At 40.4% G+C, this 26,779-nt stretch overlaps 1 protein-coding gene across 7 annotated transcripts in view; it reads right to left on the bottom strand.

Annotated features, from left to right (window-relative positions):
- Positions 1 to 282: 282 nt before the first annotated feature.
- hivep1 (HIVEP zinc finger 1) overlaps positions 283 to 26,779 on the bottom strand; it is a 72,867-nt gene continuing 46,370 nt past the window's right edge. For 4 of the 7 annotated variants that reach the window (XM_028460815.1, XM_028460812.1, XM_028460814.1 and 1 more), the window contains exons 3-9: positions 16,257 to 16,310; positions 7,455 to 13,207; positions 7,226 to 7,362; positions 6,947 to 7,122; positions 5,102 to 5,203; positions 2,930 to 3,423; positions 283 to 1,768 (exon numbers count right to left, since the gene is read on the bottom strand). In XM_028460815.1, the coding sequence (XP_028316616.1) occupies positions 827 to 1,768; positions 2,930 to 3,423; positions 5,102 to 5,203; positions 6,947 to 7,122; positions 7,226 to 7,362; positions 7,455 to 13,207; positions 16,257 to 16,310 (7,658 nt within the window). In that variant the 3' untranslated portion in view covers positions 283 to 826. Of the gene's footprint in view, positions 1,769 to 2,808; positions 3,424 to 5,101; positions 5,204 to 6,946; positions 7,123 to 7,225; positions 7,363 to 7,454; positions 13,208 to 16,256; positions 16,311 to 26,779 lie in introns of all 7 variants that reach the window. The other 3 variants (XM_028460816.1, XM_028460818.1, XM_028460817.1) reach the window with 3 other exon arrangements.

The following is a 26,779-nucleotide window of genomic DNA, read 5'->3' on the forward strand; positions in this document are numbered from 1 at the left end:
TTTTTTTTGGAATTTTTTCGAAAAAAATGCCTTGCTATAGCCTTACTTTTTATTTTGGTTTTTTTTTTTAGTTTTTAGTCAATTTTTCTTTGCCTGTTTTTATGCCTTACTATAGCCTTACTTCCATTTTGAGGCGTTCAGAGTTTTGTCCTTTTTTTTACCTGAAAGCAACATTACACCAGATACATTTAACATTCTATTATTTAAATAAACTATAATGCAGCACATTAACAGGGTTCAATTATTTCTTCTCAGGTCCAAAGATCCATCATAAAACACGTCTCAGGTTTATAAACAAGTCTTTTACTGATACAGTTAAGAATATCAATACAGCAATGTAAAGCTACCATAATGCACATACCTATGGACCTAACAACCATAATGGGCACTAGATGATTATAATAAATAGCAGAACACAACATCTGTACACAGAATCCATAGAAATGTACATTTACAAGAACAACATTTATAATTCCATAAATTCTGGACTGATGGATTCTTCAAAATAAAATGTGTTTTTTTTGTTTAATTATTTTTCTTTACTTTCAGTTTTGTGGCATAAACACAAACATCTACTGAATTCATAAAGAAATATGTACATGTTCCTAAACAAGAAACTCCATAAAGGCACAAGTGTCTGTACAACATGTACAAAAAACGAGAGGCTGACAATGGAAAGTAAAAATCAACTGATTGGTCGTCATGTGATTGCACGTAAAGTATGAACATCAACTGTGCTTTGAACGGTGATTTGTGCAGAAAAGTGTTTGTTCTCAGTCTTTCAAAGTGGCAAGATTTACAAAAAAAGACGAGCAGCAGCAGCGTTTTAGGTGGCGATGACGAGTCTGTCTTCATCGTCACTGGACGCCTCGTTGTAGTCATCGGGCGTCGTCTGCCAGCTGGTGACGGGCAGCGCCCTTTGAGGCAGACGTTCAGCAGCTGCGTTGCTTACGTTCTGTTTGGGACACGTGTTTTTCTGATACTCTGGAGCCGCTGATGGGACGTGTTTCTGCTCCTGTTCTGCAGTCTGTGTGAGCTCAGCTCCTCTGGAGGGTTCTGGTGAGCTGATGACGATGTTGGATGCGTTGAATGAGGCAGACGGTTGGTTCCGTGAACACACGACTTCACTGTGAGACGCATCCAGGCCGGGCTGGGGGCTAAGGGTGGAGAGGGGGCTCAGGGAGGGGATGATGGCAGGTAGAGCGATGTTTACTATCTGTAGACCAGAACCAGCACAGTTTGGTGAGGTGGGGTTAGCGGCGAGAACCTGTAACCCCAGTGTGAGGCCCTGTGTGGGGCCCAGGCCTGTGTTAGTGAGCCCCATGAGGTTCAGCGTCTCGACACCCAATGGCTGGATGGTTTGGGTCACCTGACCCAGAGGGAAGCAGGGAACCACACTGCTGATTGGCTGCTGCACCTGCAGGCCGTCTGCGTGGGTGGGGGTGCTGGGGGCCGGTAGCGGGCTGGAGTTCCTGTGGATGACGCTCATGGCTGGGATGGTGAGCTGGACGGGCCCCGCCTGGATGGGAACGAAGGTGGAGTACGCGGCCAGGCCCCCCGGGACCAGCTGGATCCCCCCCACAGGAACCATGCTGTAGGAGGAGCGGGACGGCTGCTGGGAGTGCAGCGGCAGGTGGCTGAACAGGTGGGTGTGAGGTTGAGGGGCCGGAGCCCCTACATGATGAGGAAACAGAGTGGGAAACATGGAGGTCTGTGTCCCCCTGTCCACTGGGACACTGGGTTCACTGGGGCCTACAGCAGAGAGAACCTGTGAACAGAAGCAGGATTTTATTCATTTAGTAAAACATCACCAGAGTGAAAACAACATCAGGTGTCACTAATTAGTTGATGGATGTATTGATAAGGCAGATATGTTATACGCACTGTAAAATAACATGTTCTAAAACACTTTTACACACACATTGTTCTTTAAAAACGAGACTTTAAAGAGGAACTAAAGAACTGAACGAGAGCGAGATTTCCGTGTGTGAAAAGGCTTATTTGGTATATTTTATAAAGAGTAACTAAACCCCTGCTTTCTCCTGACCTGCCATTAGGAGGAAAATTAAAAAAAATACTATGATTATGGGCGGGGATCCTGGCGCAGTTAAGACACACGCCCAGTCTATACTATAAAATATCCAATGAACAATCTATGCTACGCTAACTAGCTACTCATTACTCATTACACCTCTCTATTCACTCTTCTCTCTATCCAACCTACTCACCACAGATTGTGGAGCCCACAGGTGCTAGTTTTTATAAAAGGGGCGGGGCTAACAGTGCTGTTTGTGATGCAAGATGGTCCCAAAATGTCACATGATCTTGTTCTCAGCCAATAGCAAAAATCAATTGTAATAGCCTGGTTTCAACCCATAGAGGGCAGTCACTGACATTTTACAACTAATGCTGTTGATTGAAAAACAGTCAAAGTTTTTCAATCAACAGCATTAGTTCATACACTAATACATTTGTATTCTGCAGAAAAAAGTGGTTTAGTTACTCTTTAAGAGGAACTGCCCTTTATGGGGGTGTCACTAGTAAGCAGTGTATGCTAATAAGGGGGTGGGGAAAAGCAAATTCAGGTTTGCCATTGGATTTATAAAGTATCACAACCAATCACAATGCTGGATTTAGATATACCGTAATCTACTAGTGAGATTTTGAGTGTAATAGTAGTAAACAAAAATATTGTTTTATGCAATTTACACAATTCATGTTTTTTCTCTTTTCTCTAGTCAGAGCTTAATGTAGATGAATCCCAGTCACCAGTTCTAAATCAAGCACCAAACATGTAAAACTATTCACCTTCTCATCACTGCAGTTTAGTGGCTCGCATGCAGGACTGGAAGTGAGGGTGTAAGATTGGGACGACGGAGGCAGACATGGAGGGGGTGGGACAGACACAATGAGCGTACGAGGGTCTCACCTGGCCCAGCTTGGAGCCTTTGATTGGCACTGGGGGGCTAGGAGGGACATCAAAGTCTGGGTAGTCAATGGACATCTGTCTGCAGGGGGACACGGGGCTCATCATGTGCACTGACTCTGTGTCGGAGGCGTGGGACTCTGTGGTGACGGGGGGAGGAGAGGTGGGGAAGGAAGACAGGATGGACATCTGCTTGCTGAGGGACACGGGGCTCATCATGGGGACAGAGTCTGTTTGGGGGCCAGGGGCCGGAGCCTGGGACAGAGGAAGACACACGGAGCTGATGGACATCTGAGCTAGCAGAGCGCTGGGGGGGACGTCCGTGTCTTTAGAGGGGAAGTGCTGAGGACTGGCCGACACTGAGGGGTTAGTGGACAGTCCAGACTCAGCCTGGCTGTCCTCCTCTTCCTCCTCGTCGTTCTCCTCATCATCAGGACCATCGGAGTCGTCTCCGTCTGAATCTTGGCGCTCGACGCTGCTCACGTGACTGCGATCGCCTGCAGATAGAAGAAGATGTCAGACACTGACCTAATCAGAGTTCAAACAGCTTTAGTCAAATTAAATTAGACTTTTTAAGTCCCCAAAGTAAACACACAAAAATACGCAAAATGACAGTAAAATAGACGAAAAGAATCAAAATCACTCCAAAAACACTAGATGACTAGAAAAATAGCCAGAAATCTATAAAACAACTAAAATAAAAACCATTAAGAAAATTATTTGTTGGACAAGCAATTTTAGTTGAATTTACATTGTCCCATGTTGTTTACACATTTAAAAACACACACAAAAAAAAAAAACAGAATGTTACAATTTAATTTGAAATGTGATACTAATTACAATCATAAAGTCAGGCTTATGTGTTAAAATTTAAGACTTTTGAAACATTAATTTAAGACATTTTAATGACAATTAAGGCCCTATTTTTAGATTTGTGAATTTAATGCCTTTTAAGACTTTTTAAGGATCCGCGGGAACCCTGTTAATGTAATACCCAATAAAATCAATTACATTTTTTTCTAAATTCAACTTAATTTGCGTAGTTTTTTTTTGTCAGTTTAGACGGTGTCTCGGGTGGTTTAGGCTGTGTTTGAAGCGGCCAGGACTGGAGGGGGGCAGTGCACCTAATGAGCGGTCCCCGGTAGGGCTGGGCAATATATCGTGATTCAAGATATATCAAGTTTTCTATTTTGGCGATATAGAAAAAGACAATATCGTCTATATCGAGATATATCTTTTTTTTTTTAATTTAACTTGTTTTGATTTATACTATCACGCAGTACACAAATCACATCATACAAGTATTTAATATTATTCATAGAGTACAAACAGTGTCCTTTGCAATTTTCCACATATTGTGCAGCTGTTTGTTAATAAATGTGCCTGTGTGGCATTTTGCATCAGCAAATTTAACCCAGAATTGTCTGGTGAGACTTTATGGAGTTAAAGATATCCAGATTTATATTATATATTGCCATTTTGAGAAAAATATGGTCCATATCACCCAGCCCTGGGAAACATATGCCCCCTAAAAAAAAATGTTCTTTGCCTCACAGTGATGGATTTTCATCCCTATTCTGTCAATTTCCAAGTTCATCAGCGGATTCCGTTTTCATTGGTCGATTCCGTGATTCCGTTAACGTGGAATTTCTAGGGCCCTACTATGTTGGTGTTCAGCAGAACCAATGAGTCATCACCACTTGAGGGAAGACATCTTTAATAACCTGACCACCTCCACTCATTCAACATCTCCTGTTTTCTAAAACAATTCCCATTCAGAGATGTTTTTATGCAGCTTCTATCAGAAGTAGAGGAGGAAACAAACACACACAGACACTTGGACCTTAAAAAGCTTTCAAGCTTCTCCTCCCCTTTCCTTTTTTTCTTCTAAAATTAGATGCAGCAATTTCCTCTTTCTAAGTGCTGTGCTCGCCGCCCACATGCGCCTTGAGTTAACAGAGCAAGAAGCTGTGTTTGGAATCTCAAATTAGACTGTGGCAAAGCTATTAATCAACCAAACAACAGAGCACTAGCAGGGAAAGGACCACAATCCAATTTAAAATAATGTGTCACTATTTTTAATCTCCACCTATAATAAACACTGGATTTTGAAGAAAACTATACTTTTTTTTATATCAATCACAGTCTTTTTTAGGTGGTGTCAGGGTTGTTTACCAGAGTCCTCAGCATCCTGGTCCTCGATGAGTCCTGCTGGCACCCCCATCTCCATGCACTTCTTACTGTGGGCTTTAGATTTCATGTGCTTGGTCAAATTCCCTGCAAGAGATAAAAAGGCACCCAGGTCTTAGAGGTCTATGGAGCATGAATACTGCAGTAAAACTATGAGTAACTGATAAAAACATTTTGAAATAAACGTGGGCTGAGATACCAAGTACAGCACTGCAGTGTTGTGTGGGTAGAAAAGTTTGATAAAGAACAGTGAATCACTGAGTTTAAAATCGTTTCTAAAATGAAAAGGGATCTAAATGATTAATACATTTGTTGCACTTTAACTTCCTTTCTTGCCTCTGGTGTGAAAATTAAGTGTTGGTGAATGTTTAATAAGTGACACTAACTATTAATTTAAAATATAGTTACTGATTAATATAATGACAGGTATTTCTTGTGTAGCGGTAATTTCCAGCTGATGTCATGCTAAGTATTTGCACAATATATAAGGGGGTACAGATAAGTGACGTGCATTGAGACACCCAGGAACACGTCAAACAGGCGTTTTGAGCTATTCATAGATTCTTGAAGTGAGATTTCTAAGCTTTCCAACGGTGTAACACACATAGATTTCAAAGAATATTTAAAGAAGTTATCGCTTAAGTATTTAACGGAGAAACTCTTCCTCAAAGATTCTGAAGTTTTTTTCACCTTTGCATTACTTTGCATTAACCCTATATAGTCTAACTGTTTTATTCAATATAATGCGATTCACATCACAATTAATAACTTTACTTCCAGTTTAGTAATTGATCGACGCACAGCTTTCAATTAGAAATACAGTTGAATTTTTAAGAGCCAAATTCCACTCGTGTTTTCTTATCGACTGATTCAAATAAAAAACAATGGGCTGCCGTCTTAAATGGAGAATTTCTGTGGTCAGAAAACAGTGAGGAGGAGAAAAATGTGGTTAAGCAGCTCTGGTGAGTATTTGAAACAGCTGACTGTAGTTATGAATTACTGCTGTTACAATAGAAACACACACTCCTGAAGCAGCGTGTGTCGAACTCGATCAACACGGATGCTTTAGTAGTCATGTGTTTTACTTCAACGTTGTGTTTATTGGCCGAAACCAATAACAGCAGTATGTGGACAACCAAGTTAGTCATCTGTGGCTTGTACACCCCCCAGATTCAAAAAATGCTTTGATTATGGGCGGGGATTCTTGACAAGTTAAGGGGCCCGCAGTCTCTACTATAAAATCACCAAAGAACATTATATGCTATGCTAACTAGCTACTCAATACTAGGGGTGTGAAAAAAAAACACGATTTCACGATATATATCGTGATTTTTTGAGTGCCGATTTTAAATTGATTTTTTTTTTTTTTTTTTTTAATATTTAATCAATATTTTTGTGTATTTGTGCAATATTTCAGTGGTGGTTACAATGCTTTCAATGTGTTGCAATGGTTATTTGATGCACTTGATTTTATGATGGCAGTGTGTAAAGCCAAGACATTTTATATTCATATCATCTGTTCAGATCGGTGCTTAAACTGATACAATAGGATAAATTATTTTTTCTTATTTTTGTGCATTGTCAGTAACTCGGGGTGATTTATTCTTAATGTTCTCACTTACAGTTGTTACAATGCCGTCATTATTACTTTGAGACTTCTACACAGTAGTTTCAGTGAAAAGAAACTTGTTTTGCACTTTATTTTATGATGGCAGTGTGTAACACTACATTTTCTTTTTTCAGTGAAAATGTGGGGTTTAGTTACTTTTTACTATTTTACATAGGTGAGAGTAGCACTGTTGTAACAGTCACAAAGAACGTAAATGTCACCTTTGGTTTTGAAGGAGAAGTTGCAGTGGACACAGTGGAAAGGCCGAACATCAGAGTGGGTACGGATGTGTTTGCGCAGCATACTTGGCTTTTTGCAGCGGATTCCACATTCCTCGCAGATGTATTTACCTCGTCCACGCCCACGGACGTAAACATACTCCTCGTTAGATTTGTATCTGTGGGATTGCAAGGCAGAGTTGACAACTGTCAGCAACCGAGGAAATTATGATTTCAACAGTAACATGAAACGAAAGATTTCAGTAATGTGGTTCCACTAACCCGCCGTCAAATATTTTGATCCTCCTTGGTTCTGCTGTAGAGGCCGAGTCCTTCTCTGAGTCATTGGTGGATTGAGTTTCTGATTGTGCTTCACTTCGACTTTCAATAGATGAAGACCTCTGGGATACCGACACCTGCTGGAAAGGGTTGCATTTCATGTAATTATTGAATTCACATAAGCCAGGAATAAAATGGTAAGATAATTTATCCTTATAGAGTTAGTCATTACCTTGGCCATGGCATCCTTCAGCTTGTCTGAGAAAGACAATAAATCTGATTTCCCACTCGTTCTTATGGCGGAGGTGTAGTGTATTTTCTTGGAGCTCTGTTTGGAATCAAACAGAGACATGACCACCTTAGTGGGCAGCCCCAGTGGGTTCGGGTTGTTGGGACTGACAGTCCAGAGAGCATATGCTGAAGTCTTCAGGTCAGTTTGGAGAATGTGAAGAGGTTTCCTCTTCATTAGGAAACACCAGGTGAAAGTGGTGGCAGTCTTGAGGCTAGGGAAGGATAGGCGGTGGCTGTCTTTTGTGTTCATCACAGACACAGATGTGGTCAGCTTTACCTGACTGCCTTGGAAACTGGAAGGTCTGATGGGGGACTTGGCTGAAGTCCAACGCTGCCCTTCAACTTTTTCTGGTGTTTTTTGAGTCAGGGTGGTTTGCATTGCCATAGCTTGGCCAGGCAGCGTAGTTCGCAGATCAGTGCTTTCCTCATTGATAACAGTTGTGTTTTTTTCTAGCCCAGCAGCATCAGGGGACATTGGTTTAACATCGTCTGTAGCATCAGAGTCTTTCTCATCATCACATTTAGCCTGTGGCAGAGGAGGGGCTTCAGTTTCAATTGGGCTGTCCACAGGTTCAGTTGTACAAACCTGCCTCACCAGTGTTAACTTCCTTTGTCGAGTCACTTCAGACATCTTGTAATTTAGATAATTCACTGACCGTCCATCAGTTAAACATGCCACTCCATGCTCGTCCTTGGCCCGTTTTTGGTGCTTTTCCATGTAGATATCTAAGCTGTTAGCAGGTGACAACATTCGTTTACTTGAAGCCGTGGGCTCCTGCTGTGGACAAAGTGTCACTGATGCCAGTTTCTGTGTCCAATGCCAAGTTCCTAGAGAGGGTGTTTTCACCTCTGAAACACTATCGGTGCTCACAGTCGGAGTCTGACTTATCTTTGCAGTTGGTACAATATTGGTTGGGGGTCCATTTTTGGTTGACACAGAGGATGAAGTAAGTACCTGCTCGTGTGTTATTAGGATCTGTGGTAGTGGTGAGGCAGTGCTGTGGGTTTGATTAAATTGGTTCTTTTGTTGTCCACATGACAGGATGACTTTCTGTGCCTTGTTGTCGGAGACCTGTATACTTTGCGGGGCTACATATACATTTTGTCTTTTCTCAGGCGATTCTGAAACATTCAGATTTTGATTGGCATCAATTGGTATTGTTAAAGCAGGCAAGACTATCTGAGTTCCCTGTGAACTGGAGAACGTAAAGGTTTGGCTTGCTCTCTGAGCAGAACACTGTAGTTGATACTTAGGTACAAAACACTTCTCTTCACAGTCAGCTTGCTTGTTTTGGACATTTTCATGACACACTAAGATCTGACCAAGTGGTTTTTGAAGTTTTTGGCAAATTTGAACCCTCGATGTTTGATGCCAAGGATGTGGAAGGCCATGAACTTGTGGCTGCAAAATTGTGCTACCCAAATGAATGCTTTGCACTATTTGCTCATTCTTTTGCAATGGATGCTCTCCAGTGCGCAGAATAAATGGCTGAGTCACGGTGGCTCTGTTGGCAATGTGAATCTGGTGAGGTCTATTCTGAGTATATGAGCTTACATTCGTAACCAATGTTTTATCTAGAGGACCAACAGCTTTACGAACAGGCTGTTGACTCTCTGGGCCTATCTTTAAAGACATCTGCCGAACTAAAGGTCCCCGCCTTCTTTCAATTAGTGGAACCTGGGGGGGTTGTACAATTTTTGGGTGACCCACAGGCGACAGAGATCTACTAGGAGATACATTGCCACAGTCAAAAGATTTGCTACGGTAGTCAGATGATATTTCCACTGAGGGTTGACTACAACTGATCTGCTCAGATGCAGCACGCCTCATCATTCCCGGCACACCGAGGGTGTTGAAGGCTGCTGACAAACCCTGAGGCTCACAAATTTTACTGCCACACTCCCCCCTTGAAGGACTCTCAGACCTAGAGGGCTCATCTCTGTCAAAGGAGGCTGAGATGCTAGAGCAGCGAGAAAGGCTACTGTCCCTGCTTAGGCTCCGTGAGAGGTTTGACTCAAAACTGGAATCTCCAGAGGAGTGATCCATTTGTGCCAGCCTGATTCTTTTCTTTTTAGGTGGCAGTTTTTCTGCTGGTAATTTGGACAGACTTTCACTCCTTTGAGGCCAACTGAATTGATCTATCGGTTTATCTACTGTCTCTGTGGTCTGGGTTTCATGCTCTCTGTCTGAATCTTCTGTGACCAGAATTTCTGGAACTTGGATGTTATTTTGACGAACAAGACGAGACTGATGGACAGGGGTACTGTTTTCAGGGACTGCCACCACTGTTCCCTCAGTAAACTGCTCTTTCCTTGGTGTTCCATAGTCAACATTTTTAGTTTTGGATAATTTTTCATGATAGGTCTCAGCTGGAACACTTGCTTCTGCATCTATTTTAGACGTGATTTGGAAATCTTTCTCCACACTGTCAACTGGAGAAACTCTTTCAACGGTCTCAGTCTCAAACGAACTGGGTCTGCTAAGAGAGTTGGTGTGTCTAATGACGGACGTACCACTGCCTTGCCTTTGCATTTCTACTTTAGTAGAGGTCATGCTCGGTGTCTCTCGTATTGGCGAGAGTCTAGAATCAGAACTACTATTACCTCTTGCTAAAAGTTGAATCTGATGTTGTTTTGACTGGTTGATTTTGGTCTGTACATCAACCAGAAATGCATGCTGAGATAAAGCCTTATTTTGTAGCACTGTGGGTAGCTCAAAGCTAACTGAACAAGGTGGAATTGTGTCAGTCGGAGACTGATCGTCCTCATCACCAACACTTTTTAATATTCTTCGTTTCCTCATTGAAGTCTGTTGATCAAGTACTCCCGGACCACTGGTTGATCTAGCAATTGTGGGCTGCTGTACATTTACATGAAAAACATCTTGATCAGTGTCTTTAACAGGCATTGATTTGTTTTTTGGACCATGAAGCTCAGAACAATAAAATTTCTTGTGAGTTTCAAAATTCTCCAGCTTTCTGTACCTGTTGCGACACGTCTCACACTCGTACATTGTTCCTTTATTATGTTGGGGTTTTCTACTTCTGTCCTGCCCATGTTCAAAAGATCTACTCCTTTGTATTAGTTCTGTAGAGCAGCTTGAACCATGGTAGCCTTCATCCATAGAGCGAACAGTAGGGAGGCCATGACCATCACTTGTGGAAAAATCTTCCACAGCTGCTTGTCTGACTAACGTACGTGAATGTATAGCAGGATTTGGAGTTGACGGGGTAGAAGAAAATACATCATCACTCAGTGAGCTAATTTTTTCATCAAATGACTGACAAATTCGCAACGGGTAGGGAAGAGGGGCAACGTTAAGGGGAAGAGCAGAATGCCCAGGTGTGGTTGGCATAGAGTTACTTCTTGTTATTGGCAGACAGTCCATTGGCGGGTATTGAGAAGGTACAGAAAGAAGGAATACTGGCTTTGATTTATCAGAGGGAGTGAAAGGAGACTTGGGAATGTCTGAGCTGGAACTGGACCTTCTTGCCATTGGTTTCAGATCAAACTGGAAAGAGTCTTTGAATATATAAGATTTAGGGGAATCAATACTACCCTTTCTTGAGAGTGACGTCCTCCTTGGCTTTACACTGTCTAGCTGTCTATTGTCTACCACTGCCTCATTGTCGGATATCAACTTTGATATTCGTTCTTCCAAAGACCAAGCACTGGCTTTAAGGGGTGGACGCATCTGTCCCTCTGTAGGCCGAGGCCTTTGCTCAGTTATGACCTGCATTACAGTGGCAACCACAGGATGGATGCTGGATGGTGAATTCTTTAAAACATCAATGTCCACTGGAGGAGTTATCTTTACAAACGGGCTGGGTGGACTCATTGCCTGATCAGCACTTTCAGATCGCGAGAAGTATCCAGAATCTGTACTTCCCAAACTGCGAGGACTGAGGAGACACTTCGGCTGTTGTTGTTGGGAAAAGTCTGTAGCTTGCTGTCGCTGTAGCTGGGCATGACCACCTAATAGCGGGGACTTGCAGTGCTGATCTTCATCTTCACTCACTATTTCTAGTGAGGGATTTGTACCATCCACCTCTTTCAGTGAAGACAGGATAGAGATGCTCGATCTTAGATTAGTTGTCTGGAAATCTCGTTGCCGTTGTGCTGCTGCTTGTTCGGGAGCTGTTCCTGTAACTCTGGGACTATCAGCTCTTAAAGGGGAGACATTAACCGGATACACTACAACTTTTGGAAGTGCAACAGTCCCTTTCGGCTCATGAGTCCTTTGATCTTGCGAAGGCTTTGCTGACTCTAAAGTGCCAGATTTGTCTATTTCCACATGACTTGCTTGGGTTGTACCTGTACTTTGAAGGCTACTGTCAGACAAAGCTGCCATACTGCTCTGTGATGATTCGGGGTCCAGATCTGCAGTACTCCCCTCCTCATCACTGTCTCCACTATCCTCCCCTTCTGAATGTGTCCCAAGGGCTTTGTCAGATTCTTGTGACATCGAGCCCCCACCAGATTCAGAGCGTGCAATAAGACCCAACTTGATAGCATGAGCATGGGATTTCTTGTGCTTGTACAAGTTGCTTTTGGTTTTGAAAGAGAACCCACAGGTGACACAAGGATATGGTCTTTCTCCGGTGTGAGACCTGATGTGTTTGAGCAGCACACTTGGCTTAGCACACGCCCTATTACAGTATTCACAAACATACTTTCCCGGCTTTTTCTGCTTTTGGTCCTTGGAAACTTGTTCGGTACCAAAATTCATGATTGTGGCCATTTGAACTTGGTTGCTACCAGGAGTAACAGGGACTTGAATAGTACTAGGAACACTGGCTGACAGGGACTGGCATGTCTGTACAACTGGTGGTTGGCTTTGTGGCAAAACATTGGAGCCAGAGGGTACAGGTGCATATGTTAAAGAAGATGGTCCTGGAGTAAAGTTCATCTGCAAACTTGGTTTTTCTGGGTTGGAAGTAATCGGCATAAAATGTGCTGTAGGAAGTGTAGGAGTACCCTGTGTGGATGTTTGCACATTCCCATGTATTGGTGTAGAAATACCAATAAAGTTCCCTTGCTTGTCAATGTAGTAGGTTGGCATATGGGAGGGTCGAGTCTGTAGACTAACATTGACACCTGACATTGTTCCTACTTCCCCAATGGACTGAGAATGAAATGTGGCAACTGGTTTACCAACAGCTGCAGCCTGTATGGTTGGTTTTCCCTCAGCCAGCGAACTGAAGTCAGGCTCCATGGCTTTAAGTAGCACATCAAGAGGAGCACTGCTTTGGTAAGAATCTCCTTCAAAGCTAGGCTCTTCAACTCTGCAGTTTTTTGCTTCGGTTATTTTAGCATTAACCAAGGAGAGCTCTTCTTTGTTCGTAGGCTCAAGTGATGGCGGCTGAGGAGATGTTAGCTCATGCTTTAACTCTTTAGCATCAGGGGATAAACACTCCTTGACAGGGGGTGATGCATCTGGCTGGACATGCCGTGTGTTGTTTTTCTCACATGGTGATTTTGAAGGATTGTGGGAAGAAACGTTAGTAGGGGAAGAGCTGGAAGCTGGCGTTTCCTTCGATGACGTTTTTTGGAGCGTGCATTCTGGCGCCTTTAACTGCAGGGGTTTTTTCACTGGAGATTTAGGGATCTTCTGTAACTGATTTTCACCGACAACCTTTTTCCTTTTCAAGCCTTTTATGCTGTCAGCTTTTTTCTGGCTGCTTTCACGTATCCCTGTGGAAACAGAGGTAAGACGGGTAAACCAATCAAATAACTCCAATGTAGTTCTTGTATGTAAATTAAAACTGTAACAAACGGCATATTGTCACCCTCATAACAAAGCCAAATCCCTTTTTTGACCATCTTTCTCATTTTTATTTAATTTTTAATTTTTTCATTTTATTTGAAAGAATATTTGAAAATATATATTCTTTTAATTATGTAAAACATATGTTAGGCATCAAATCTCAAAATTAATTGAGCACTTTTGATATGAGGGTTATGATTTGTTAATACAGGAGTGGATAATTTAGGTAAAAAAAATCACTGTGATGCATCAATAGACAATTCTGTATCTAATAAATTATACAGTAGCTTTTAATGAATGACAGTCTTCCATTTGATACTATAGGAAGAAATCTTACCACTGGGAACTCTAATGATTTAACTTGCACATGTAGGGTCTTCAATTTTCCCTTTTAATATTTTTACAGATTCCATTTCAGGACATTCCCATTTTATTGTCTGTCTTTTCAGCTTTCCTTTATTTTATGTAATTAATGATATTAAATGTCCCCAAATCATGCCAAAAACGCTTATTAGGAATTAATTTATGGAATTCTTGTAGCGATCTAAATTATGACATTCTAATACAGAAATATTACATAAATTTGCCTTTATGTAATATAGTTATATTTTAAAACGGCAACCAAACCAAATTCAATTTAATCGAAAATTTAAAAAAAATAGCTGAAGCATTGACAGACATTCTGCTAATGGTTAATTATTAATACAATTATGTAGGTTACTTTAAAACACAACATTTAAGGACAAAGAGTTTGTGAGTGCTGGTTTCCGTCAACTTCAAACTACCAAATCTACATACCCAACAAACGTAAACAACTTTCTCACGCTTGTATTGTAACTGTATTCCCGTAACCATGGAGATGTCACTGTTATGAGAAGGCCGTGCCCACACTGCCATGTCCCATAATTTGCAGTGCATTTGTGACTCAGGAGAGTGCCTTTAAGGACACGTTGCATAACATTAGCAGTGCCCCGTCACACTTTCCTGGCCTGTGTAGGTATTTCCCAACATGAGGTCAGGTTTATCCATAATTAGATTCTGGATTTCCTTGTCTTTACATAAGTTATTCCATTCACCATGCAAACATGTCTGCAGAGGCGCTTTACATGCACACCAAATACAATTTGGAGCCTATATAAGTATATAATTTGGTTAAATATACTTTATGCATATATTTTTTAAGATGTATTCTTTTTTAGTGTTTGAGTGCAAGCAATAGCAATGGTTATAAAGTGCTTTTATTCCCCTTATGAACCAAAGGCTAGAATGTTTACATTTTTAATATTTAAATTTGATATGCTACCTTTCAATGTAATAAAAAAACAACAATCAGACTGCCCACCTCACTGTATGTACGATTGTATGTATAGGACTTCATGTTCTTGTTTAAGGAGCCAGTGACAGATTTAGACCTTAATGCTTTTCGTCAGAGGAAGTAACCTCTGACTGACAGGTAGCATCATCAGAGCCTGAAAGAGGAGCTAAGACGTGCTTATTTATACTTTTTCCATTTAGTGTCAACGTCTAATCCCATCAACAGAGGATGATTCAATCAAAGCTCGCAGGTCGCCAAAATAATCCCAGTGTCCCGAGTGTGTGTCTACATGAGCTCAGCTGGGTAATTCTCAGGCACAGATTAAAGCAAACTGGCTTTTCTATTTGGATAAAGTTATTATAAGGAAGCCTTCAGGAAAAGAAACTATGCCTGTAGGACAGGTAATCAGGCTGTGTTTAGGTTTAACTGAAAAATCAGGAAAAGGTTCAACAGTACAGTGTGAACAAGAATTTCAAGGTTTGTCAAATTAAAAGCATCAAGATTTACTGTGATTTACTCTTTTACTGCCAAGACATTATTTAAGTCAGTGGAAAGACGACACTGTAGAACAGGGATGGGCAACACTATCACAGCAGGGGCCACAAAAATATGATTTTATCTTATCCAAGGGTTACATTATCAACATTTATGTCAGCATTAGAATAATGACCAATCAGAGCATTAATACAGGGTTTTGTTTTTTTTTGTCTTTGTAATTTTCTGTATTTTTGTTGTGAAACTGTGCATTTTTGGGGTCACTTTCTGTATTTTTGTTGTTGTTTTCTGTATTTTCCTCTTACTTTATTGACACTTTGTGTCTTAGGAGCTATTCTGTAATGTGTTGGGGGTTTTTTTGTGTTTTCGTAGGCATTTTGTTTGTTTAAGTGGTTGTGTATGTCTTTGTTGTCATTTTTGTGTGTTCACTTTGTGCATTTTGTTGTTATTTTGTGTATTCTGTTTCTGTTTCTAAAAAAATTTTGATCGAGGGCCACATGTGGTCCCCGGGCCGCCAGTTGCCTATGCTGCGGTAGAACATCAGACTTTCCGTGATTGTGAAAAGTGGACGGAATACACACAGCATTTACATCCTTAAACAGAAATACAATCTGACGCGGAGTATACCCTCACATGCATGTTTTGGGAAAATATCGTGTTTTTCCATGCTATTTTTACCATGAACGGGTGGTTGATTCATAAATATGAATTCATATCTATGGGTTAAATATGTAGCAGAGATGAAAACGTCAAATCTCGCAATACAAAATTCCACACTTTACCTCCTGAAATGGAAATGGCTACATAAGACAAATTAAACCCAAATTAAACTACATATACATGAAACAAGCTTTTGAAGTACTTTTTTGCAAATATTAACATTTTACTCTCTTTTAATGCACCTGCTTAAATCTGCACACCTGTGAAAGTTAGATCCCACAATGCAATGCATGGAACTTTAAGGACAATGTCAATAAATAGTGTTTACAGTTTACAGGCAATTATATCTTTTTCCGAGCAAAACATTTTTGAATTATTGATCTGAACTAAATTCAACCATCCAAAACTGGCTCAACTTTTAACAGTACACATATTTTAATGTCATATTTTAACAGCAGCAGTATCACAGTTTTACTAAAGGCTTAATGTTAGTGAGTCTCTCCTACCTTTCTCTGAGTCTTTGGGTTCCTTCAGCTCTTTCTGTGCCTCCTGGATCTTATCTGAAACACAGGAGCAGATGAAGCATTAGCATCGCGCTGCAGAGACTCACTCACGATGCTGTGGATGTTTCCTGCAGCACTGAAGGTCCATCAAATGAAAAACACACTTTATTCCGTAGAGCAGAGGGAACTATTCCACTATGGAAACTACTGACACACACACACAGAAGGGGGCAGAGTTAAATTTACTCTCTTTGCTGATGATTGTAAACATTCAGACACGATTGAAGCAAATTCCAAATTCAATTCAGTGAGTTGGAAACCTGCCTTAGTTTAAACTGGAAGGAGTCATGTGACATGTAACAATCCAGTGGTTAAGAAACAATCTAATCAAATCGATGGAAACTCAAACCATTGATCAACATCATCATCATTAGAAAAAGCCTTTTTGTTAAAAAGAACATTTTCACAAAAAAAAACCAAATGCATCTAAAAGGGATCATAGCACTAGTCCAGTCTACAATATTAGCCCCAGGAGAAGAGTTGGAAAGGACAAGTTTAAATGCCATATTTTAAAGGCTTGCTAGTGTTTCCAACCAGCTTCTGCATCTTACACGTGACCGTGCAGATCAGTTCTCACAGACCAATAAAAGCCGTTCAGTGCAGGATTGCACAAACGGTTAATGTAGCGTGAAAAAAGAGGAAGTGTTCTTCTGTGATTCCCAAACTCAGTGCGATGCCCGGAATACGGTGGTGGTGGTGTTAGGGGGAGTGGGGGGGGGGAACGACACCAAGGAGGTCAGTGAATTATATCATCATATGTGTGTGTGCTACTATAGTCACACCCTTCTCTCTCTCTCCATCCCAGGCACACGCCATGCATTACATAATGCAGCCCCACCCGTGTGCTGCTGGGAACATTCACACACACACACACACACACATACATACATTCACACACACACACACACACACACCAATTGTGGCGCACGCAGTGCCTTGAGTTTGTTTATGTGCGTCTCTAACAGAGAAGTATGTAGAAGAAAGAAAGAACAGGTATGTCTGACCATGTGAGCGGATGCTGTTCATTCCTGGCAGCGACGCATCCGTCACACACAAAAACTTGTTCAGGATAAATGAGTGCCAGTAAAACATCCGTAATGAAGCATGTAGGGCTCTGATTTTACATGTTGACAGAAAACAGACGGAAAAAACGGAATTCACGAAAATAAAAGAAACATTTCCCTCCTTTCTCTCATTATGTAAAAACAGCGATCCAACATGAGACGCCTCACATGTGTGTTTTAGGGCAATGTTGCACTTTACATAAAAACTGGTGATTGAATGTTGGAAAAGTGTGACAAACTTACTGGATACATTTGTTCAATTCCATCCATAATCCCACACAAAACTTTCCATAGGATTTTTCCTGCTAAAGGAAGAAATGTGGGTCTAACAGTGTCCATCAAACTTTTTCATTACTCATACGATACTGATATTGCCGCCTTGAGTATTGGCCGATATTGATATAAATCGGATACAATATCAGCATGAATCATACATTTATTTTGTGGAATTAAAAAAAATGCTCAGAGAACAAGAGTCAGGATGAGAAAAACTGACCCATATATTATGAACAAGTGTGTTTCATAAGTTTTAACCTTAAACATAAGAATATTCTACAATTTAATAAAATGGATAAACAAATAAATTGGAAGACCCTGAAAAACAAGCCTAATAAATTCAATAAAAATAAAAAATATATTTTTAATGTGCAAAATAACTACTAGTTTAACGTAAACATAAGAATATTCTACATTTGAAAAGAATAAATAAAAAGTAATAATTAGAAGATATTGAAAAATAATCTCAATAAATCCAATAAAGATTATTCATCTATTGCAGTGTTTATATTGGAAAATTCAGATGCAGGCTGATATAATCCTATGCTATTTTTGACACTTATATCAGACCAATATCAATATCGAGTCGGGACACCTTAGGGTGTATCACATCATCTTTGAAAACCACAGGTTTGTTTACTTCCAGTTAGAAACAGAAGGACAGAACCATAATGTGATTTCTGATCAGTGGAATACAAAGTGGTCGTGTATGGTTGGTTATTGGAATATAAACATTGTAGATCTAAATCTTCCTCTTTCATAACTAACCACACTCTGAGCTACACATTATGAGCTCACGAGTCAAGCCCTTGAATGTGAAAAAGGGGAACCACCAACACACACCAGTGGAAAAGGACATTAGAGCCTCTAAATCCCAGTCAGAGCCCAAACGTAAACCAGCAGGGAGTGATTACCCAGAGACGTTCATGTTTCCTTCATTATGGCCAAGACGTTAACTACTCTATTGAAAATGTGTGTAAACGTTCCGTAACCACGGGAAAACAACAGAAACAAACTGTGGTGATGAAAAGCAGAGCTCTGTGTGAAACACAACCACAAACAGATAAAGTTAAACATTTATTAGACTAAACTGTTAACAAGGCTAATCTAAACCTCATAAACTAATCCTAAATGTGGGGGCATCATGCAGACATGTTTCTTTATTTGTCTTTGGTTTAAAGTTCCTTTAGACCATTGGAACAACACAAGAGGATCAAACATATTGACTTGCAGGCCTTAAGGACACTTAAATAGATTCTTATGAGCCAAATATGACAAACTTTATAATCATTTAAATTATGGATCAATACAGTCATAGAACCCCAACCCATTAATGTCTTTTATACTTAAATTTAAAGATACTCAAAGTAAAGTCATTCAACATGTTTACTGCTAAAGCTCTAATTCACGTTTTAGAGGATTTTGCAAGTTCTCTTAAGAGTTCAAAAACAGCTTTAAAATGAAATTGTTTTTTTTTTTCAGATATTTTGTAATAGAGACGATGAGGGGTTTTATATGATAACATACAACTTCAGATTTTCTGTTTCTAAATGTCCATTTCAGGGTTTTCCTTTCCTTTTCCACTTCATGTTACACTTTTACATTTTCTTTCCCTTTCATCATCTTTTCCTCTTTAGATGACTTTACTGGCTGTTAAACTTCCTGAAATCGTACCAAACATGCTAAGTTTGTTAATAGAGTCAACTACTGTTACTGATTTACAAAAACAGGATGGTTACCCTGAAAGCACAAGATTACATCTCAAGAGAAACGTTAGCCACACTGCTAAACCTCCAGCCACTCGCTTAATCAAAAAAATCCCATGAAAATGTGTGATGTGTTCCAAAACTGAACTTTTAATTACAACCAACTGAAAATCAGCCTCACGTTTTGCATGAAACCTCGCGGAGCCGTGTGATTGGAGGTGCTTCTGCTGTGACATGTCACCAGGTAAAATGATCACCACTTCAGCTGATACACCAACAGCTAAATCTGTCTTAGTGACGGTGCATTTTCAGTTACAGGATAACATCATCACGAGACAAAACGTGACACGTAGCAAATTTAAAATAAAGACAATTTTTCTATCCGTTTTCCGCTATCATGATAAACTTGAAGGCCCTAATGATCCTATCAACATGTTCATGTTTCACTGACTTTGTCTTTGTACAAATACATTAAAGAAAAAACAATAAATAAATATCTATATCTACACAGCAGACGTGTAAACCATTTTCATTACTGATTCAAAGAAGCTATAATAACGACACTAACCTAAATTATCCACCTCCCTTTGATGAAGAAACTCAGTTCTTGAGTGTGCAGAGGCTATTGATGCTAAACTTGAGGAACGATCATTGTGCTCTTCCTCAGACGGACCGCGGCTCCGTGTGAGTGTGGGAGCAGTAAAGTGGGACTCACAGTATGTGGATGTACACAATGTGAAGATGAGTGTGGATGGACAGGGAGGGTCTGTAGTGGGCGAGAGTCTGTCAGTGAAACAGAAGTTTGTGGGCGAGGGAGTCCGTTTCCTCACTGGTTGCTGTCATGACAACCACAAATCTTTTATGCCAGCCCCCCTCCCCTCCCTCCACTTGGTGCATCTTCCATCCCACTCCTCTCTCTGAGGTGCTGAGGATGAGAGGGAATGTGTTCACTTGTGCCCAGAGGACATCAACATGACGTCAGTGATTAGGTTCTAATTACACCACCTGTATGATCACGTTTGGGTTCTTTAAAGCATCACGAAGGCGTCGGACAGACAATAATCTGCAGAAGCGAGACATTGTGATACCAAACACATGCTCATGTGACCAGGCATGGCACGTGGGACTGGCAGGGGCCGCGATGCCATCATCACGTTACAGCGAACATCACAACTGCAGTGCGACCATGCTGAGCATCGGCCAACAAACAAGCAGCAGGCTGCCCCCACCCCCCTACCGTTACTGACAGACTGCTACACATTCATATGTGACTCACCAGGCTGCCCTGCTGGGCCGCTCTGTGCCAAATGGCAGCCATAGTGGCAGCTTCTTGTGGCAGGCATATGTACAGCCATCACATGTTACAGATGGTCCCAACACTTTGAATACATCTCTGCATCACACCACTGGGAGGGTTTGGTGGTGGGAAAGGACCAATTCCCAGTATGCATCACATTAGGCCTCAATGTTCCATCATCAACACAACAACAACAACAACTGACCAATACTACTAGCAACACTGTACTGAGACTCAAGAATATCTACAATAACAATTTGTGGCTTTCATATTTAGCAGTCACGCTATTTCTCATAGCTATTCATTTCAGATTTGCAGCTACTCTTACAAAACATTTCCAGTTTTCCGTGATTGTGGAAAATAGATGGAAAAAAATAACTCAAGATCTGTCAATCCAACCAGTTTCATTTTTTTTTCTTCTTTTAAATCAGGCCCCAACATGACACAGAAATGCCCCACATGCATGTTATTAATGGATGTCTTGTAGAAAGTGTGACAAATGGACTAATATGTCTAAGCATTTACTATAATGCCAATATAACAGCTTCTTGGAACGCTTTTCACAAGGTTGAGGAGTGTGTTCAAGGAAATGTTTGACCATTCTTCCATGAAAGAACTTTAGGAACAGGAAGGGGCCATCTCTGAACTGTTTCCACAAAGTTGGGAGCATGAAATTGTTTGAAAATGTTTTGGTATACAGAAGCTTTCAGTGTTTCTTTCAATGGAACTAAGAAAACTTACACACCCAATAATCCCTCCTTTAAAACCTATACTTGCTACAATGCAGTCAGACAAGTAGCGTTCTCTTGGTAAACTCCAAACCCTGACTCATTCATCAGATTGCCAAATGAAACCCAAATTCAAATCCACTGTTCTGTGCTATACTGTAGTCGATGATGTGCATTGCACTCAGTGATGTACGGTATGGATGCAGCTGCTCGGTCGTTCCATGACGTTGTCTACTACATGTTTCTGAAGCTAATCTGAAGATCACATGAAGTTTGGAGGTGTGTAGCTACTGATTCTGCAGACAGTGGGTGTTGCTGTTGTTGCCAATGACTTCTATGTTGTACAAACAGTTAGTGGGAGGGATCCTCTCACCGTCCTGTACACAATGTTAAATATTAAAAGTCAAAACAATAGATCTGTGCAACCAAAGTGAGTCAGTCACCATTTAAAATTAAAACCAGATGTACCAGAACACCTGTGACAATATGTTATTATGAGTCATTTGTTTGTCTCCTGCTGCTTTATTGTTACACCATCACTCGTCAGTGGTTGAGAACTGCTGCGTTAGAGCATCATCAGGATTCCAACAAACACAAGAGTGGAACAGTAGATACAGGAAGTACCTTCTTGTCTCGTAGCATGATATCGGTCTCACATCACCAGTTGTGTATACTTTTAGAGATGATTATTGATGCTAATGCTAAACATCATTTATTGTAGAGAGAATGTAAGAGAGAAGCTCCACGTTGGACTGTTTGTCCATCACTGGAAAACAAAAGCGACTTTTTAGCGAGTCCAATACGGGACAATAACAATAAAAAGTTGCTGCATCTCATCGTTTCTTAGAAATCATTGGTTTCCACAAACGCTAAATATAACTCCTGAGGTGGAGCGTCAGGAAACGAGGATGAGGAGGAGAATCCTCGGCAGGCTGAAGATGATGAGATGGGAGTGGGCAGCTGCCCTGTTCCCTGCCGTCACTGTGTGGGAGAAACGTTACGTAACTCAGGCACCTCCACCTGCGTTTGATACATGTATCAAACGCACCCTCACACAGGCTGATACACCCCTACAGCATTAAGGCCTGGATTCATCGATCAGACGATCAACAGTAGAGTCATTAATAAATAAAGATTATTGACGATGTCTCTGAAATGCCAATTTAAAAATCAATGCACTTCCTGCACAATCTTGTCTTAGTATTGATCTGATCGTTTCTTTACATGGTTTGATCATTAACACTTCTCTGTTGGTGCGCAATCGTTTTCATGTTATTAAATTTAATGTGATATTTGTTTATTAGGCCATCAAGACTGAAAAATACATAATTTTCCCATTTTGATTGAATTTGATAATCAACAATTTCATAACTCCAGAAAGTTCATTTTGTAGTATTTTTTTAAATATATGTTACGGTTTTGTTTATTTTTCTCCTAACATGTTTTGACTGTCAACTGTCAGTCTTCCTCAGAGGTGATATGCCTTGATGTCAATTGACAGTCGACACACATAACATTTCCTGAAAAACCTTGTATGAATAAACAAAATCTTAATGTAAACAATTTCAGATGAACATTAACAATGAACAACAGTGTTTCATTGTTCGTCTCTGACATTTGTGGGAAAACAAAGTTAAACTTAAAAGCAGTGGCAGCTCCTCCAACAGTGGGAATTCACACATTTACAGATATTAAACTGGTTTAAAGAAAGAAACTCCAACCTGCCACTAATGAGCTCAGCCTTAGATGAGGAAGCAGCATCTGTGACCTTTATCTGAGAGAAGCTCCGTCACCCACACTCACAGAGAGCGTGTAGAGATGGTGGTGACCTCGAAGGAAGTTGGCTCTTATCTCAGTCCACTTCCTGCAGCCCTCAGCTGCTGACCAATGCAATACGTGCTCATGGGGGTTACTGTCAGCATCTGAGTCACGGTTTTTGTCCTGGTCATCAGGGGGGAGGAACTGAAGCTCTACGCTCAAAGATCATCAACGTTAGACCTGAGACCGACCAAACACTGAATGAAAACAGCCAAACATATGATGGACAAACCACAAGCCAATGACACGTTGAAGAAAGACAAAGGAATCGACCAATGAGGGACCCGAGAAGTGATCATCAAACCAAAGACATAAAAACTCTGCAGCTTCTTCTAAAACCAATGTAGATCTAAACCAGGGGTCACCAACATGGTGCCCGCAAGCCTCAGGTAGCCCACGTAGACCATGTGAGGTGTCCTCAGGCCAGTTCTAACAGCAGCACTTCTTACCAGTTAACTCCGTCTAAAATTCTGATTTACTTGCCACGCTTCAAACTCACAAAGATAAATTCATATAAAAAAATATAGTCAGAGCCTTCGTAGAGTTAAATACTGTTGCACTTTATGTAGTTTTTGTTTTAAATTAACCATCTTTAAATGCTTATTTTCATTGAAACAAGAAGACAAATGTGTTCAAGTATAAGATGTTGCAGATTTGGTTAGAAAATCTTACACAATTGTTTAATAGTAAGAACATGTTTTGGTTAGAAAAAAAAACAGTAAAGTGGCTCGTAAAATAGGAACATGATGATTCCCTATGAAATGTTTCAGAAGTAGCAACTTGAAAATGAAACTATGGCATAAATTAAGAGAAATAAAGTGTTTCATGTTGAAATGTAAGTCTTCCTTCATTAGAATTCCCTCTAAATTAAGTGAAACTGGGAAATCGTAGCATTATTTCAGTGTTTATCAAACTGGTAACCCTTCAGATTATTCAGTAACTCAGAAGGAGCTCATGGTATCAGAAAGGTTGATGACCCCTGATCTAAACTGTATAGATACACACACAATCTCTGAAACAATCAACCAATCAAAAACATTCTTTACACTCCAACAATCACTGGTACATGTTAGGTTTGCTGATCAATGGGTTGTATTTTAGCGTGAATACCAAAGCACTGGGATTTTCCATCATCATTTTTTCTGTCATGACACGGAAATACTTCACATGGAATTTTTTTGTGAACAATGTCATACATTTACACTATTTCTTTTTCGAGAAAACAGTAACTGTGTAGAAAATGGACGAATCGATTTTGCTCAAAATCTTGTTCATAGTCCTGGGTTCAAGCCCTGGGGTGGACACTTGGGTCCTTTCTGTGTGGAGTTTGCATGTTCTCCCCGTGCTGCGTGGGTTTCCTCCGGGTACTCCGGCTTCCTCCCACAATCCAAAAACATGACTGTAAGGTTGATTGGAGTCTCTAAATTGCTCATAGGAGTGAATGAGTGAGTGGTTGTCTGTCTGTGATGGACTGGCACCCTGTCCAGGGTGTACCCCCGCCCAGCGCCCTATGAGATCCGGAGATTGGCACCGGCAGACCCCCGCGACCCTGATAAACGGGAATAAGTGGGTATGAAGATGGATGGATGGATGGATCTTGTTCATAATGTCGCGCTACATAATGACATATCTGTACGATGGTGCAAAATAAAATGGAAATATCTTTATGACTGTGAAACCCTCACATGTTTACACACTTACATATCACACGTTACATGATATTTTATTGTAAAACAAGTAGCTGAGTCTTTAACAAGTGTAGCTGAGCCTGTGCAATTAATTGAAATACGATTATTACACTCAACAATTACAAAAATAACATAATCGAGAAAAAAGAAAAAACTATTATTCAAATATATCTATATATTGTTTTATTTTTTCTATAACTGAGCAGCCGTAAGTGTAGCACACACATCAAATTTCTAGCAACGTAAAACGTGACCTCACAGGTCACTGTTTTAGCTCAAGTACACCCCCCCCCCCTTTATGTCTGACCAACACATTTTGCTCAGAATTCTGTGAAAAAAAACAACTACATCATAATGATGGAATGAATACGTGAACACACACACATTTCTATCATTTTGTGTGTTTTGTCGTTTGTGCCTGTTCTTTTTATTATTCTGTGTATTTTTTCTCATTTTGTGTGTTTTTGTTGTAGTTTTTGTGTGTTCTTGGTATTATTTAAATTATTCTCTCTAAGTGCTGGTTTTTTTTTGGTGTCGAGTGGTTGTTTCTTATGTCGTTTTGTAAGTTTCTTGTTATTTTTGTGTATTTTATGGTGATCTTCTGTATTTTTCTCTCATTTAGCGTCTCTTTGTTATGTTTTTGTGAGTTGATGATACTTTTTAGTACGATTATCATTTTTAACCAAAAATAAACATAAAACCCCATATTTTTAATGCTTTCATTTGTAATTGTCTTCTCTCTCCCTCTCCCGTACTCCCCATAGTGCCATTGCGTACCCCCATTTGAGAAACACTGATCTAAAGCATATAGATAATACAAAACTAATAACAGTAGTTAACTATTTACCGTCTTTAGCATGTCTGGTATGATTTGGGGAAGTGTAATAGCCAATAAAATCATTAAACAGGGAAATAAAAAACTGAAACCAAATGGAAATGAGTAAACTCTGAAACGAAATTGAGGAAATTTTAAATTTTAAAATCAAAGTTGCGAAATTTAATTCTGCAGTTTGTATATCTGGTGGTAGTTACATTAAATATGATGCACAGAAGAAGAATGTGCTTAAGCACAGTTTGAAGCAAAAGTACATGATGGCATCAGTCGAAGGCATTGCAGCAGAATCTGAAATTATTGTTATGAAACGAGCAAAAAAACTTCAATAATTCATAATGAACCTGCAAACACACGCACACACACACACGCACACACACACACACACAGAGCGGTGCAGAGCAGAGCGGCGTGTGCACACAGCGCTGCTGCCCCCGCAGGAAGCTGTAGGTGGAAGAAGCAGCAGACTGGAGGCCACTGATTATTGGGACTGTGTGGGCACCAGTGTGAAAATTTGATCTAACAGGAAATCTACTGGGCTTGTACAAGCGTGCGTGTGCGTGTGTGTGTGTGTGGTTCCCTCTTCCTCATGTTTTATCGTCTCTTCTGAAAACAAAGTCTGAGCGTATATAAAACACGTGTAACAGAAACAACACGTCGCCACGTGATGAACATGAAAAGCTGTAAAGCCTTTAACAGTTGCTGAACTTTCACTATCTCGTCTTCATTTGGGAACTTTCCAACACCTGGGATTCATGAAGCAACAGAAACGAGAGGAAAAGCCCCAAATCTCCTCCTCATCATGCAGCTCAGCAGAAAGCCTGACCACAGTGAGGGTAGCATCTAAAACATGCAGGACTAACCCTAACCCTCTCCACTAGGGTGGATCACATTTGCCTCATTCCTATTGATATTTTTAACATGCATAATCAATAGGGGTGTTGGAAAAAACTGATTCGGTGATATATCGCAATATTACGATATAAAATCTAAAAAGAAAGTACTAACTTTCTGCATTTATTTGTTGTTCTAGGCATAAATACCTCAGTAATGTTGC

Source organism: Gouania willdenowi, chromosome 11 (genome assembly GCF_900634775.1).
Source record: "Gouania willdenowi chromosome 11, fGouWil2.1, whole genome shotgun sequence".
In the NCBI taxonomy this organism is placed as follows: Eukaryota; Metazoa; Chordata; class Actinopteri; order Blenniiformes; family Gobiesocidae; genus Gouania; species Gouania willdenowi.